We start from the raw sequence: 13,533 nt of genomic DNA on the forward strand, positions 1-13,533 counted from the left end.
TGAAAAAATATACTACATAACATTACATCCGTGTAAGGATAACACATAATGAACTCTTTAATTACCACATTCTGAATCATTTAAACTGAATGGTAAAGAATAATAACAGTACATCAATGAATCATGAGTCTATCATGATGTGGAAAAAGAAAAAAAAAAACCAGTACATCAGTGTTTTAGTAACTTTAACTATTTACCGTTTCGTTTAAAATGATTTTTTAATTTCCTAACGATTATCTCAGAGCTAAGACATCAAAAAATGAATCCAAAAATCTACACAAACAATAACTAATATTTGTTGCATAAGCTAAAAAGTTAGGAAAAAGAAGAAAAGGAAAGGTAGAGAGCAGAGAGATGGCCGCATAAAGCCACCCGCTTATCTCCCACTTCCACTGAATTGTCTCATAACTTTGCATTCTTTCTTATTATTGTTGTTATATAATCAACCACCACTCATTAGCTCACCCACACAACTATTTGTATTTAGACTTTTTAGTTCATTTTATTGTAATTATTTTTTCCAAAAGATATTTTGTAATGGAATGAAAAAGGAAGGATTTAAAGATACGATAATTTAAAAACTCGTAGATGTTACGATGAACCAATTTAGAAATTAAACTAACTTGTGATATATTGGTTCAGTAAAAAAAACTAACTCGTGATCTACTGGCTACAAATAATATACCACTATTTTCTAATTATTGAAATAATATATAATAAACAAAATATATGTATATAATTAAAATTATAATATTAGAGATTTTAATAGTTTTCACGTAGTTTATTATCTTAAATATAAAATAATAACAGACTAAATAAGATATACTCAAAAATATCTCATTTTCAACTCAAAAAGAGTATCATTTTTGGTAGGAGCATTTGGTCATTAAAAAATTTGTTAAAATTTGGTATATTGAAATTCATGTAAAAATCCAACCTTAACGAAGACAAAAAATAAAAAAATAAAAAAAAAAGATATTTAAAACTGAAAATGTTCAATAATTCCGAACAAACAAATATGCGATGTTTCGTGTTGTCACGCGTTTCAGGAGGATCTGGAAACCTTTGAAAGTACTCAATAAGCTGGCTTTCAAATTATAAGACAAGCATTATACTTAAATAAATGATTATTATTGGCATATATGCAACGGTGGGAAGAAAACGAACCAATCCAGCTTTAAAACATTTACTATTGCTGTTTTCAGAACGTATTATTCTTACATGAAATTATTTTCAGTTTATGGATTAATAGTAATGTTTAAATTTTATCCACCAAATTTATTTATTAATGAATGAAGAAAATATAATAAAACCAGAAGTTGGGAGAGGGTGATGGTCAAAAGACGACATCTCAACGTGCGAAACTGTGCCACGTCATTAACCTGGACATGAGCACGTGAGGTTTCTTAGCTATGGTAGGTCCCATAACACTGATAATCTATTCACGATAATGATAATTGTTCCCATTCTTTATTTCTTTGTGTGACGTTTTTGATTTTAATTTTAGTTTCCAGTATTATATTTTTATCAGTTTGTGTGACGATTTTAATTTTTGATTTTAATTAAAAGTTATAGACTTCTAGCCTTTAAAAAAAAAAAAGAGATGAAGCCCATCAAGAGTGGGGCCTATTAAGGAAAATTATCGTCAAGTGGGTCCTATTCACTTATAGATGTAATCGGCTTGCCTGTCGAGTCAGTATTTCTTTCTTTTTTTTTTGGTTCAAATTATTTATTAGTTCAATTTTATTTCGGACGCCATAAGATATTAAATTTGTATTAGCAAAACAAATATGATTCTGGTTCCACATTTTTTTATTGATTACAGAAGTGTTCTATATTTGTTTTGGTACAAAATGGATTCAGAACAAGAAAGAAATCAAATGTTACTCGTCTAAGTTACCTATGTGAAATTAAATTTTGATATATACTAAGATATTCGTTTTTTTCTTACCATAGTTTAAAACTTAAATCATGAATTGACTTTTGCATTTTTCTTTTTTAAATTACAAATTCCATTCGATATTATCATGAATTAGAATTACTATTAAAACACTTGGTAACTAGTGTCGATAAATAGTTAAATTTTACCAAATAGTACAAAAAAGGAAAAGAATGAGATGCATTTGTCGGTAGTAACAAAAAAAAGAGGCATTTGTCAGGAAAAACAAAGTAAAAAGAAAAGTAAAAGAGATGATTTGTTGTGTGGTAAATAACTCTCCTGAATAGCAATTGAAATGACTTACATACCCTCCATTAGGTCCCACCAATAATAATCCAAGGGCATGTTCGTATTTGCAGCGAAGAAGTGCAACTCTCGTCACTAGATTTACTGTTAGATACAGATTCGGTTTGCTATATTAGATTTACTGAAGAAGAAGAAGAAGAAAATAGCAAATTATTTACCAGGTTAAAAATCCTGACCGTTGAGATGACATCAATGGCTGGGATTTGTTTCAGACCGTTGTGGGGTCCATATCGTACAGTGTACTACACTGCTAACATTTACGAACGTCTGTGTTAGTCACACTTTAGATAGATAGACACTCTCCACCAATCACACTCACGTCCATAAGCGTCTGTAACACACGTCGTAATAGTGGCTATATGCAAGAGAATGACGCCGTTATGTGTTCACGTGTGTTTGACGCGCGAGAGAGAGCGTGGGTGATTTGTCACACGAACGCTTATAATCAGAGTGTGGGGAGGTCAGTTTCGTCCCTTTTTTGGAAGTTAGAATCATTACACTATTTTGGCGTTTTGCTTGATTATGATGACATTATAGAATAAAATGTTCTATTATACGAAATTAATACATCACTAAACATACTTTTCATTCAGTTTTTATATAAAAGTTACTTGTACCAATATAGTATTATATCAGGTTGTTTGTTGTTCTGTTCATTGTACTTATACAAACCTTCCAAAAAAGAGTTACACTTGCAATAGATTACACAAATGTCATTCTCTATAATTTTCTTCTTTATTTTAAAGTGGTATCGCAGTATTGTTCGCTGAAAGTTGAAACTTCAAACCAGTTACCAATTTGCAGACGACATTTTCTTATACAAAAGTTAAAGTGACAGTAACATATCTCGAATTTAATTGAAAAGTTTACTACTCAAGAAGTCAAGTTCCTGTTACCCAAAACTATGTGTATAAAGTGCACTTTTTATAAGTTTGATTTTTGCTTTAATAACAAAAAAGAACATAACGTATATGATATATTTAAAACACAACAATAAAAATGACTATTGAATTTTGCTATACAAACAGAAAAAAACAAAAAAAAGTATGATAGAATTTCATCCGATTGGAAATATGAAAACGGATTTCTATACTGTAATAAAAAGAATGACTATTGAGTTAATCAGTATATTAAAAGTATAGTCCATAAACAAATTGTGATTTCGCAAATAAAAAATAAATTACAAGAAAATCTTGTAAATATTAAACCACGCCAAGACCATCTTAATCATAAAATACAATATAGTATTGCTAAATGTATCTATTGTATATTTGTATCATTTTCGACCCGTCGAGTGATTATGTGGGCTAAAAAGAGTATTGTCTTATTTGTTAATTATATAACTATGCATACACCGGATACAGCTGCACGTAGGGTTTTGTACATAATTACGAAATATCTATAAAACTGCGACAGAGGAAAAAATAATAGAAAAAGGCTTTAATAGAAGTTTGGTCTATCCGTCTATGTAAGTGCCAGAGAAAAAGAAAGCAGTTTAAAAGTAAAAGGAGAGATTAATTAGTGGGAAAAGATTTAGCGAAAACTAATAATAATGGTTACAACAAAATTAATAATTTTTAAAAAGAGATGGAATCTGCCATTAATTGACACTCATGTCCCAATCGTCGCTCACACGTACGCTCGTTTTTTTTTTTTCTCTTTTGCAAAAAGCTAGAGAGATTGTCTCTCCTCCACTTTATTTTTATTTTTTTCAGATACAAGTGCGAGTGAACATGAGACGAGTGTTAATGTGAAATGTTTGTGGTTGGTGTGAAATTCATGTAAAAACTATTTATATTACCTTAACATTAAAGTAAATTTGAACTCTTTCTAACCATCACATTGAATGCTCAAAATCTTGTTGTATATGAGTATCAATATAAAAGAAATTTAGATGCTTATACTATGTTCCATTTTTACTGAACACTATTTAACCATTAGTCCATAAATGTGGAATTAGTTAGTTGCTGGCATCTTTATATCAGAATCAAAAGTTTTGCATATTGGGTGACAGTGAGTGCATACAGCAATAATTCACCGATCAAGATCCAACCAAGTAAGAAGAAAAAATAACGTCAATTATCTTGAAAAATCTGTAGTTTTTAAATATAAAAATTAGTATTCATATATGCTTATTATAGAAAAGAAAACAAAAACTAAACCAGCACCAAACCGAAAAATCAGATTAGACTTTTGTGTGTGTTTTGAATACGAGAAGTGATAGGTGGTTGGGGTAAACTATATACAAATAATTTAATAAAGTCTTAAGAAGAGTTTTAAAAGGGTAAATACTAAATAGGATATGTAGCTTGCGGAAGACTTGATCCCATCCCCTAATCTCACGTTAATTAAACACCTCTCTCATGTACAGACAAAGACCTCATTTCTTTAACTTAAAACTTTAAAAAAGGTTTATACAATGAGATTAAGGATTTTGTGTGCCATTATTTTATTTATTTTTTGTATCCTCTTGCATTAATTAATTTTTTTTTTATATAAACACATACAATAATTAAAAGTAGTATTATTTGTTTGTATCTGTTATCGAAATTGAAATGAATATAATTTTATAATAATCAGAAGAAGAGGTAACATGGCATGTGAGTGCACAGCTGTGACCACTCTTCCCTTCACCATTTGATAAATACCTTCTTCCACTCTTCTCTCTCTCCTCTCTTTAAGCGTTTCCAAATCTCTCTCTCTCTCTCTCTCTCTCTCTCTCTCCAGAGCTTCCACTTCATCTCTAATGGTGGAACCAAAACCCTAGATTCCCCCTCTCATCTTCTCTACTTCCACACTTTTCTCTCTCAAAAAACTCTGAGAATGAAGACTTTTTCAAGCTTCTTTCTCTCTATAACAACTCTCTTCTTCTTCTCCTTCTTTTCTCTTTCATTTCAAGCTTCACCATCTCAGTCTTTATACAGAGAAATCCATCAGCTTATAAGCTTCAAAAACGTTCTTCCTGACAAGAATCTTCTCCCAGACTGGTCTTCCAACAAAAACCCGTGTACTTTCGATGGCGTTACTTGCAGAGACGACAAGGTTACTTCGATTGATCTCAGTTCCAAGCCTCTCAACGTTGGGTTCAGTGCCGTGGCTTCATCTCTTATGTCTCTCACCGGATTAGAGTCTCTGTTTCTCTCAAACTCACACATCAATGGCTCCATTTCTGGCTTCAAGTGCTCTGCTTCTTTAACCAGTTTGGATCTATCAAGGAACTCTCTTTCGGGTCCTGTAACGAGTCTAACAAGTCTTGGTTCTTGTTCCGGTCTGAAATTTCTTAACGTCTCCTCCAATACTCTTGATTTTCCCGGGAAAGTTTCAGGTGGGTTGAAGCTAAACAGCTTGGAAGTTCTGGATCTTTCTTCGAATTCACTCTCCGGTGCTAACGTCGTTGGTTGGGTTCTCTCCGATGGCTGTGGAGAGTTGAAGCATTTAGCGATTAGCGGAAACAAAATCAGTGGAGACGTTGATGTTTCTCATTGCGTAAATCTCGAGTTTCTCGATGTTTCGTCGAACAATTTCTCCACTGGGATTCCTTTCCTCGGAGATTGCTCTGCTCTGCAACATCTTGACATCTCCGGGAACAAATTATCCGGCGATTTTTCTCGTGCTATCTCTACTTGCACTGAGCTCAAGTTGTTGAACATCTCCGGTAACCAATTCGTCGGACCAATCCCTCCACTGCCGCTTAAAAGTCTCCAATACCTCTCTCTGGCTGAGAACAAATTCACCGGCGAGATCCCTGAGTTTCTCTCCGGCGCGTGTGATACACTCACTGGTCTTGATCTCTCTGGAAATGATTTCTACGGTACGGTTCCTCCATTCTTCGGTTCTTGTTCTCTTCTGGAATCACTCGCGTTGTCGAGTAACAACTTCTCCGGCGAGTTACCGATGGATACGTTGTTGAAGATGAGAGGACTTAAAGTACTTGATCTGTCTTTCAACGAGTTTTCCGGCGAATTACCGGAATCTCTGATGAATCTATCCGCTTCGTTGCTAACGTTAGATCTCAGCTCCAACAATTTCTCCGGTCCGATTCTCCCGAATCTCTGCCGGAACCCTAAAAACACTCTGCAGGAGCTTTACCTTCAGAACAATGGCTTCACCGGGAAGATTCCACCGACTTTAAGCAACTGTTCTGAGCTGGTTTCGCTTCACTTGAGCTTCAATTACCTCTCCGGGACAATCCCTTCGAGCTTAGGCTCTCTGTCGAAGCTTCGAGATCTGAAACTATGGCTGAATATGTTAGAAGGAGAGATCCCTCAGGAGCTCATGTATGTCAAGACCTTGGAGACTCTGATTCTCGACTTCAACGATTTAACCGGTGAAATCCCTTCCGGTTTAAGTAACTGTACCAATCTGAACTGGATTTCTCTCTCGAATAACCGGTTAACCGGTCAGATTCCAAGGTGGATCGGCCGGTTAGAGAATCTCGCTATCCTCAAGCTGAGCAACAATTCATTCTACGGAAACATTCCGGCTGAGCTCGGCGACTGCAGAAGCTTAATCTGGCTTGATCTTAACACCAATTCCTTCAACGGAACGATTCCGGCGGAAATGTTCAAACAATCCGGGAAAATCGCTGCCAATTTCATCGCCGGTAAGAGGTACGTTTACATTAAAAACGATGGGATGAAGAAACAGTGTCACGGAGCTGGTAATTTACTTGAGTTTCAAGGAATCAGACCGGAACAACTTATCCGGGTTTCAACGAGGAACCCTTGTAATTTCACCAGAGTCTATGGAGGTCACACTTCGCCGACGTTTGATAACAACGGTTCGATGATGTTTCTGGACATGTCTTATAACATGTTGTCTGGGTACATACCAAAGGAGATTGGTTCGATGCCTTATCTGTTTATTCTCAATTTGGGTCATAACTTTATCTCTGGTTCGATTCCTGATGAGGTAGGTGATCTGAGAGGGTTAAACATTCTTGATCTCTCAAGCAATAAGCTCGAAGGGAGGATTCCTCAGGCTATGTCAGCGCTTACTATGCTTACGGAAATCGATTTGTCGAATAATAATTTGTCTGGTCCGATTCCTGAGATGGGTCAGTTTGAGACTTTTCCACCGGCTAAGTTCTTGAACAATTCTGGTCTCTGTGGTTATCCGCTTCCGCGGTGTGATCCCTCAAATGCAGACGGGTATGCTCATCATCAGAGATCTCATGGAAGGAGACCAGCGTCTCTTGCTGGTAGCGTGGCGATGGGATTGTTGTTCTCTTTTGTGTGTATATTTGGGCTGATTCTTGTTGGTAGAGAGATGAGGAAGAGACGGAGAAAGAAAGAGGCGGAATTGGAGATGTATGCGGAAGGACATGGAAACTCCGGCGATAGAACCGCTAACAACACCAATTGGAAGCTGACGGGTGTGAAAGAAGCCTTGAGTATCAATCTTGCTGCTTTCGAGAAGCCATTGCGGAAACTCACGTTTGCGGATCTTCTTAAGGCCACAAACGGTTTCGACAACGATAGTCTGATTGGATCCGGTGGGTTTGGAGATGTTTACAAAGCGATTTTGAAAGATGGAAGCGCGGTGGCTATCAAGAAACTGATTCATGTTAGCGGTCAAGGTGACAGAGAGTTCATGGCAGAGATGGAAACGATTGGGAAGATCAAACACCGAAATCTTGTGCCTCTTCTTGGTTACTGCAAAGTTGGAGACGAGCGGCTTCTTGTGTATGAGTTCATGAAGTATGGAAGTTTGGAAGATGTTTTGCACGATCCGAAGAAAGCTGGCGTGAAACTAAACTGGTCCACAAGGCGGAAAATCGCAATCGGATCAGCTAGAGGGCTTGCTTTTCTTCACCACAACTGCAGTCCGCATATCATCCACAGAGACATGAAATCTAGTAATGTTTTGCTGGATGAGAATTTGGAAGCTCGGGTTTCAGATTTTGGCATGGCACGGCTGATGAGCGCGATGGATACACATTTAAGCGTCAGTACATTAGCTGGCACACCGGGTTACGTTCCTCCGGAGTATTACCAAAGTTTCAGATGTTCAACAAAAGGAGACGTTTATAGTTACGGTGTGGTCTTACTCGAGCTACTCACTGGTAAACGGCCAACCGATTCACCGGATTTTGGAGATAACAACCTTGTTGGATGGGTGAAACAGCATGCAAAACTGCGGATTAGCGACGTGTTTGACCCCGAGCTTATGAAGGAAGATCCAGCATTAGAGATCGAACTTTTACAACATTTAAAAGTTGCGGTTGCGTGTTTGGATGATCGGGCTTGGAGACGACCGACTATGGTACAAGTGATGGCGATGTTTAAGGAGATACAAGCCGGGTCAGGGATAGATTCACAGTCGACGATCGGATCAATAGAGGATGGAGGGTTCAGTACAATAGAGATGGTTGATATGAGTATTAAAGAAGTTCCTGAAGGCAAATTATGAGAGTTAGAAACAGAGCCAAAGCAGATTCTTTGAACATCAATCATCTAAGGGTCAGTCCGATTTTCCTTGGGTCTATTTTTTTGTATTTTCTACTATATTCTAAATGTATGTATCTATGTTATTTATACATAAGACGGATGTTTTTTTTTTCGGGCTCGGTCGAATTGGGGGATGGAGAAGAGAACTAAGTAATAACTTTGTTAAAAATATGTAAATATACAGTTTTTTGGGGAGGGATTTGTAATGTTTGCGTTTTAGTTCTATGAAGATTTCTACGTTGCTGACAAATTATTTTTTTTCCTAAGTAATTTTCTAAATGAAATGAATCATGAAGAAAGAAAGAAAGAGCCAATGTGTATTAAATCTCGACTGATCATGTTCATGTAAATGCACGTGACATATTATTTCATTATTGTCGGAATTAATTTGGGGAATTCACAGTGCACGGGAATGGGAAAGTGAGAATAGATGAGACTTGAATTTGTTTTTTATGGGTGTAATATTTTTACATGACCAATGTGGTCCCTTTTGAACTATGCTGAATTAAACTTTTTTTTTTTTTTTTTTGCTATATACTATTATTGGTGAAATTGAACCGTTGGACTATATTTATATCCATCTACCTCATTCAGTGCAAATTATCAAAAATATTTCCATTACTACTGAATTTATTTTGGCCGAAGTAGAACGCATACCTTATAGTTTACAATCAAAAGAATGATTACTAATTTGTTTTTTGATGTCATAAATTGCAATATGCAAATGGGAGGATATGTATTGCATAATAAGATAAACTCTATAGACATTAGAATAGATGTATCTTTTAGATATCGAAAATGATAGGGTGATCAATGGATTTTTATAAATTTAAACATTTTCGCTAATAAATAAGAGATTGATATATAACATGGAGAAATGGACCTTCGCCTGAAATTAAAACAAAGTCTGGGTTTCATTCATGTTTCAGTGAGACACTGCACCAACATTACCACAACAAGTCTTACACAAGGAACGTGCGCCTCACGTGCTCTTCTCTTTGTCTCTCCAGCTACGTGGACTGTCTTCACTCCCCTCGCTCTTTGGATTTCGTGTTCCTTGCTTTAAAATTCTTTCGTCTTAATCTTTTGATTAATTTATTTTTCTTTTCTCACTACTACCCAAACTAAAAAAAAATCATCAGTTTAGACTTTTGATGATGAAACTTAAAGAAAGGTTTATTTGGGTTAAATGTTAGCTTTAGTCTAATACTATAACATTAGCTTTTGTATCCAAATTTTTTTATCTTCCAAGATCCATCAATTTGTCTTTGACTATAGTCATTAATTTACCTTTATCAATAAATATTTCGCATAGATATATGATTTGTAAGATTCCACGTATTACGTATTGGAACCTAGATATTTATAATTTGTGTCTTTCTCGGAAAGTACGTCTTAAATGTTGTATTTGAATATTAGCTACGGATGATTCATGCTTCTTATATACTGTACTCTATGATCATGTATTTCTAAGGAACATTATAGAAAGAAAAAAACTTGAAACAAATACGATACGGATACGTGGACATTCACACCAATACACTACTATTCATCTAGACAAGACACTGACATAGGCACGTATAAACACACGCGCTTAAACTGTAGAGGATGAGAGAGAAGAGATGAGTAGCTATCAAGCGGAACACGCGCGACGGTGGTGGGTACGGAGCACGTGGGCCACCGTGCATGCAAGCTGTTCTTGTCGGAAACTTCCCCTAACAACGTCTCCTTCCGCCGTGGGCCGCCGTCCCTTTCCTGTCTCCGCCGAATTGACCTCTTCCTCTCTCTCTCTCTCTCTCTCTCTCATATCTCTCCCACGTGTGTTTCCTTCTCGTCCATACAATTCTCTTAATTAATTTATTATCTTCCTAATAAATATTCTTAATACATTTTGATTTTTTTCATATGCCTTAAGAAATTTTATAAACACAAAAAAAAAAAAAAAATTATAAACTATTATTTTGACAACTTGTCAATAATACTATTAGTTACGCGGAATTATTGGGTACGTACGTGGGTTTCATTGCTCTTTGTCTGATATCAAGAAATCGAGTCACATATATAATTAAATTCAGGAATAAGCACAATGCAAATAAGCCACTATCCACAAAATTTATCCATATATGATTCAAAATTTCTGAGCTGCAAATGATAAAAATTGTGAAATTGAAGAGAAAATTAGTAAAAACATCACTAATTTGCAAAACGGTGGAAGAAGGTTTCCTATGATAAATTTGATAGAATTATGGAATATCTGAATACATAAAGGGTTACGATTCCAAAGGATTATGCAATTTGTAAGAACTCATAATTACAAAACCATTCTATCATTTTAAGACCTCTTTTTTTCAATATAAAACCAATAATTCACGTTGAAACGTCGTCATGTATCTGTTAATTATGTACATATAAAATTGAAAATATGGTCAAGTGCAAGACGGTCCATGCATTTAGATATTTTTCTGTAAGGCATATAAGTGGAGGATTGCGATGTGTAGGTAATACATAATCATTAATCAATATATATGTATAGCTATGCTTATGGAATGGAAATCTGAAGTTGAATCAATCTAATCGTAGTTTTGTTCATTCTCGAGGCTTCTTTCTCACGTACAAAAGTCCCCGCACGGGCTAAAGATTGTTCTCAAATAAATTGTTTAGAAATTGAGGTTTCGACCATGTACGAACTACACAAAGCTAGAAACAAAGAAAATAATTAAGAACTTTTTTTTGTACGTAAACATGTAGACAAACAAATTTCCACGCGTGTGAGCTCTCTGCCATACATATACAGCTAAGATTTCTGAAAACGACACTGATTAATTTAAATGTATCGTCGTGAAAAAACTAATATGTAAATACGTTCTCTTTTCACAAAAATGATTACAATTCTGTATGTTTTTGTTTACCACTGATTAATAATGCTTTATACAAATTTACGTACCAACAAGATATTATTTCACATGACGAACAAGCGGTCAAAGTTGTTCTTACCGAGTTACTGTCAAATTATGGCAATTGCTTGCTATAATATACGTACTCATAATATAATAGTTTATCATGGTCTTATAAGTCGAATTATGTCTATGTATACTTTCTCTGCATATAAATCTCTTTTTTTTTTTGTCAATATATACTATTTAGTCTCTTTATGTTTGGCTCTCTTACAACTTACAAAAAAAATAAAGATATAATGTTAAACTAATTTAATCAAATAAATCGTTGGATTCATCTCACTTAGGAATCTTCCTTCTTTCCACGACGGAGAGACAAAGAAACAAAAAGCGACGGCTCAGATTTCGTTAATGTTTAATGAAGTACTCAAATACTGTATTATATTCATCTCCTTGCAGCTTCTCCCAGCTTTCTCGTTTTTAATTCCCAGTCTCCTTTCAACAAGTTTTTTAAAAGCATTTCAATACTTAATGTTTGGGCGTCAGGATTACGTTATCTTAACTCTTTCAATGGTTTGAACTTTGAAACTGCTTTAAGAGAGCCTTGTAAAATTATTGAAATTTTTCTTCTTGATAATAATTATTGAAATCAGTTTGTGGAAAATCATGTAATGTATGTCGTAAATCAGTATAATAGAAGAAGGAAAAAAAAAGATGTAACTTTTGATGATAGCGAGTACTATCAGTAACACAATTAGCTATCGTGTAATATATAATTTTTACATAATTAGCTATCGCTCTAAAACTAAATTACATTCATACATGATATGATTATTTAAGACCTTGGATTAAGGTGGCGAACGTGCGGTCCACGAGGGAATCACGTGGGAGTCTCCCTCGGACTCGGCGGAGCAAGCGGGTCACAACTTTTCATGTCCTCGTAACTTATGATTTTTATTTAAATAGTATTTGTTTGTTTTTTTTTTTTCTTTCGTAATAAGGTTTCATAATCTAAGTTGATCAACGTGTTATAATATTTAACATTTACATTAAACTTTTGGGAATCGATAGTCGAGACGGTCACGTGCTTAAACGCTTATCCATTTGTCAAATTTCTTGGTTTGTTGACACGTGGTCGCTTTGTTCGTGGACTTGGGTCTATACATTAAACCCAATAGAAGTTTCCTTGTCCATAGGCTCATTAAGAATTTGTCTTCAGTGAACAAGTGTAAATTTTTAATAAGCCCATTATAAAGCCCATAATTTTGAAACCTAGGCACAGTAGGCTGTTTTTTGTTGACTCCGGCCCGTATTAAAATTAGATACATTTAGAAGCCCGCGATTTTTTAAAAAAGTTTTCAAAATTATGATTTTTCAGTTCTCTTCGGATTTCTAAAAATTTTTGTTTTGTTTTTTCTTGGATGATAAAATTACATAATGATATGTAAAAACTAACCGGATTTTGGATCCTGTTTGATCGTTAGAAATTTCACAAATTCAATTTGTTTTCGCATTATTATGTAGACTTAGCATTTAAGTTTTTTATTCGATTTTTTAAAATAGTTTTCAAAATTGTGATTTTTATTTCTCTACAAATTTTTCAAAGCTCTTTTTTTTTTAAACAATAGTTTTGATACTAAAATTTACACAACGAAATACTAAAACTAACTAAATTTTTGTCACCGTAAACTCCGGTCCGTTTAAAAATAAGATACATTGAAAAGCCTACCAATTACAAACCAAGGCCCAGTGAAATATATATCCTATAGCTGTTGAAGCCTTGATTGCTGAGCGAAAATGTTGTGTTTGTCTTTGCTGCGTTGTTAGGAATGTATGTATAGTTTTCTTCTTGTTAAAAATAGAAAGCATTTTTCGCCAAAAATTTTGAGTGCATTTTTGAAAATTATATACTAAAAAAGTAAAAACGTTGTTATATTATTAGAGT

At 34.7% G+C, this 13,533-nt stretch overlaps 2 protein-coding genes across 2 annotated transcripts; one reads left to right on the forward strand and one right to left on the reverse strand.

The window, feature by feature from the left end:
* Positions 1-4,719: 4,719 nt before the first annotated feature.
* LOC9302920 (protein BRASSINOSTEROID INSENSITIVE 1) lies at positions 4,720-8,944 on the forward strand. Its single transcript, XM_002866801.2, has one exon. The coding sequence runs from the start codon at positions 5,069-5,071 to the stop codon at positions 8,654-8,656; it is 3,588 nt and encodes a 1,195-aa protein (XP_002866847.1). The 5' UTR covers positions 4,720-5,068; the 3' UTR covers positions 8,657-8,944.
* On the reverse strand, positions 8,732-12,535 carry LOC110226060 (peptide POLARIS). The gene has a single exon (XM_021016609.1). It carries the CDS (start codon positions 9,610-9,612, stop codon positions 9,505-9,507), a length of 108 nt encoding a protein of 35 aa, XP_020872268.1. The 5' UTR covers positions 9,613-12,535; the 3' UTR covers positions 8,732-9,504.
* Between the last annotated feature and the right edge of the window lie 998 nt (positions 12,536-13,533).

This window comes from Arabidopsis lyrata (genome assembly GCF_000004255.2).
Source record: "Arabidopsis lyrata subsp. lyrata unplaced genomic scaffold ARALYscaffold_7, whole genome shotgun sequence".
In the NCBI taxonomy this organism is placed as follows: domain Eukaryota; kingdom Viridiplantae; phylum Streptophyta; class Magnoliopsida; order Brassicales; family Brassicaceae; genus Arabidopsis; species Arabidopsis lyrata.

Excerpts from the sequence above, each read along its gene's own strand:
- LOC9302920 (XM_002866801.2), top strand. The coding sequence starts at position 5,069 with ATGAAGACTTTTTCAAGCTTCTTTCTCTCTATAACAACTCTCTTCTTC.
- LOC110226060 (XM_021016609.1), bottom strand. The coding sequence starts at position 9,612 with ATGAAACCCAGACTTTGTTTTAATTTCAGGCGAAGGTCCATTTCTCCA.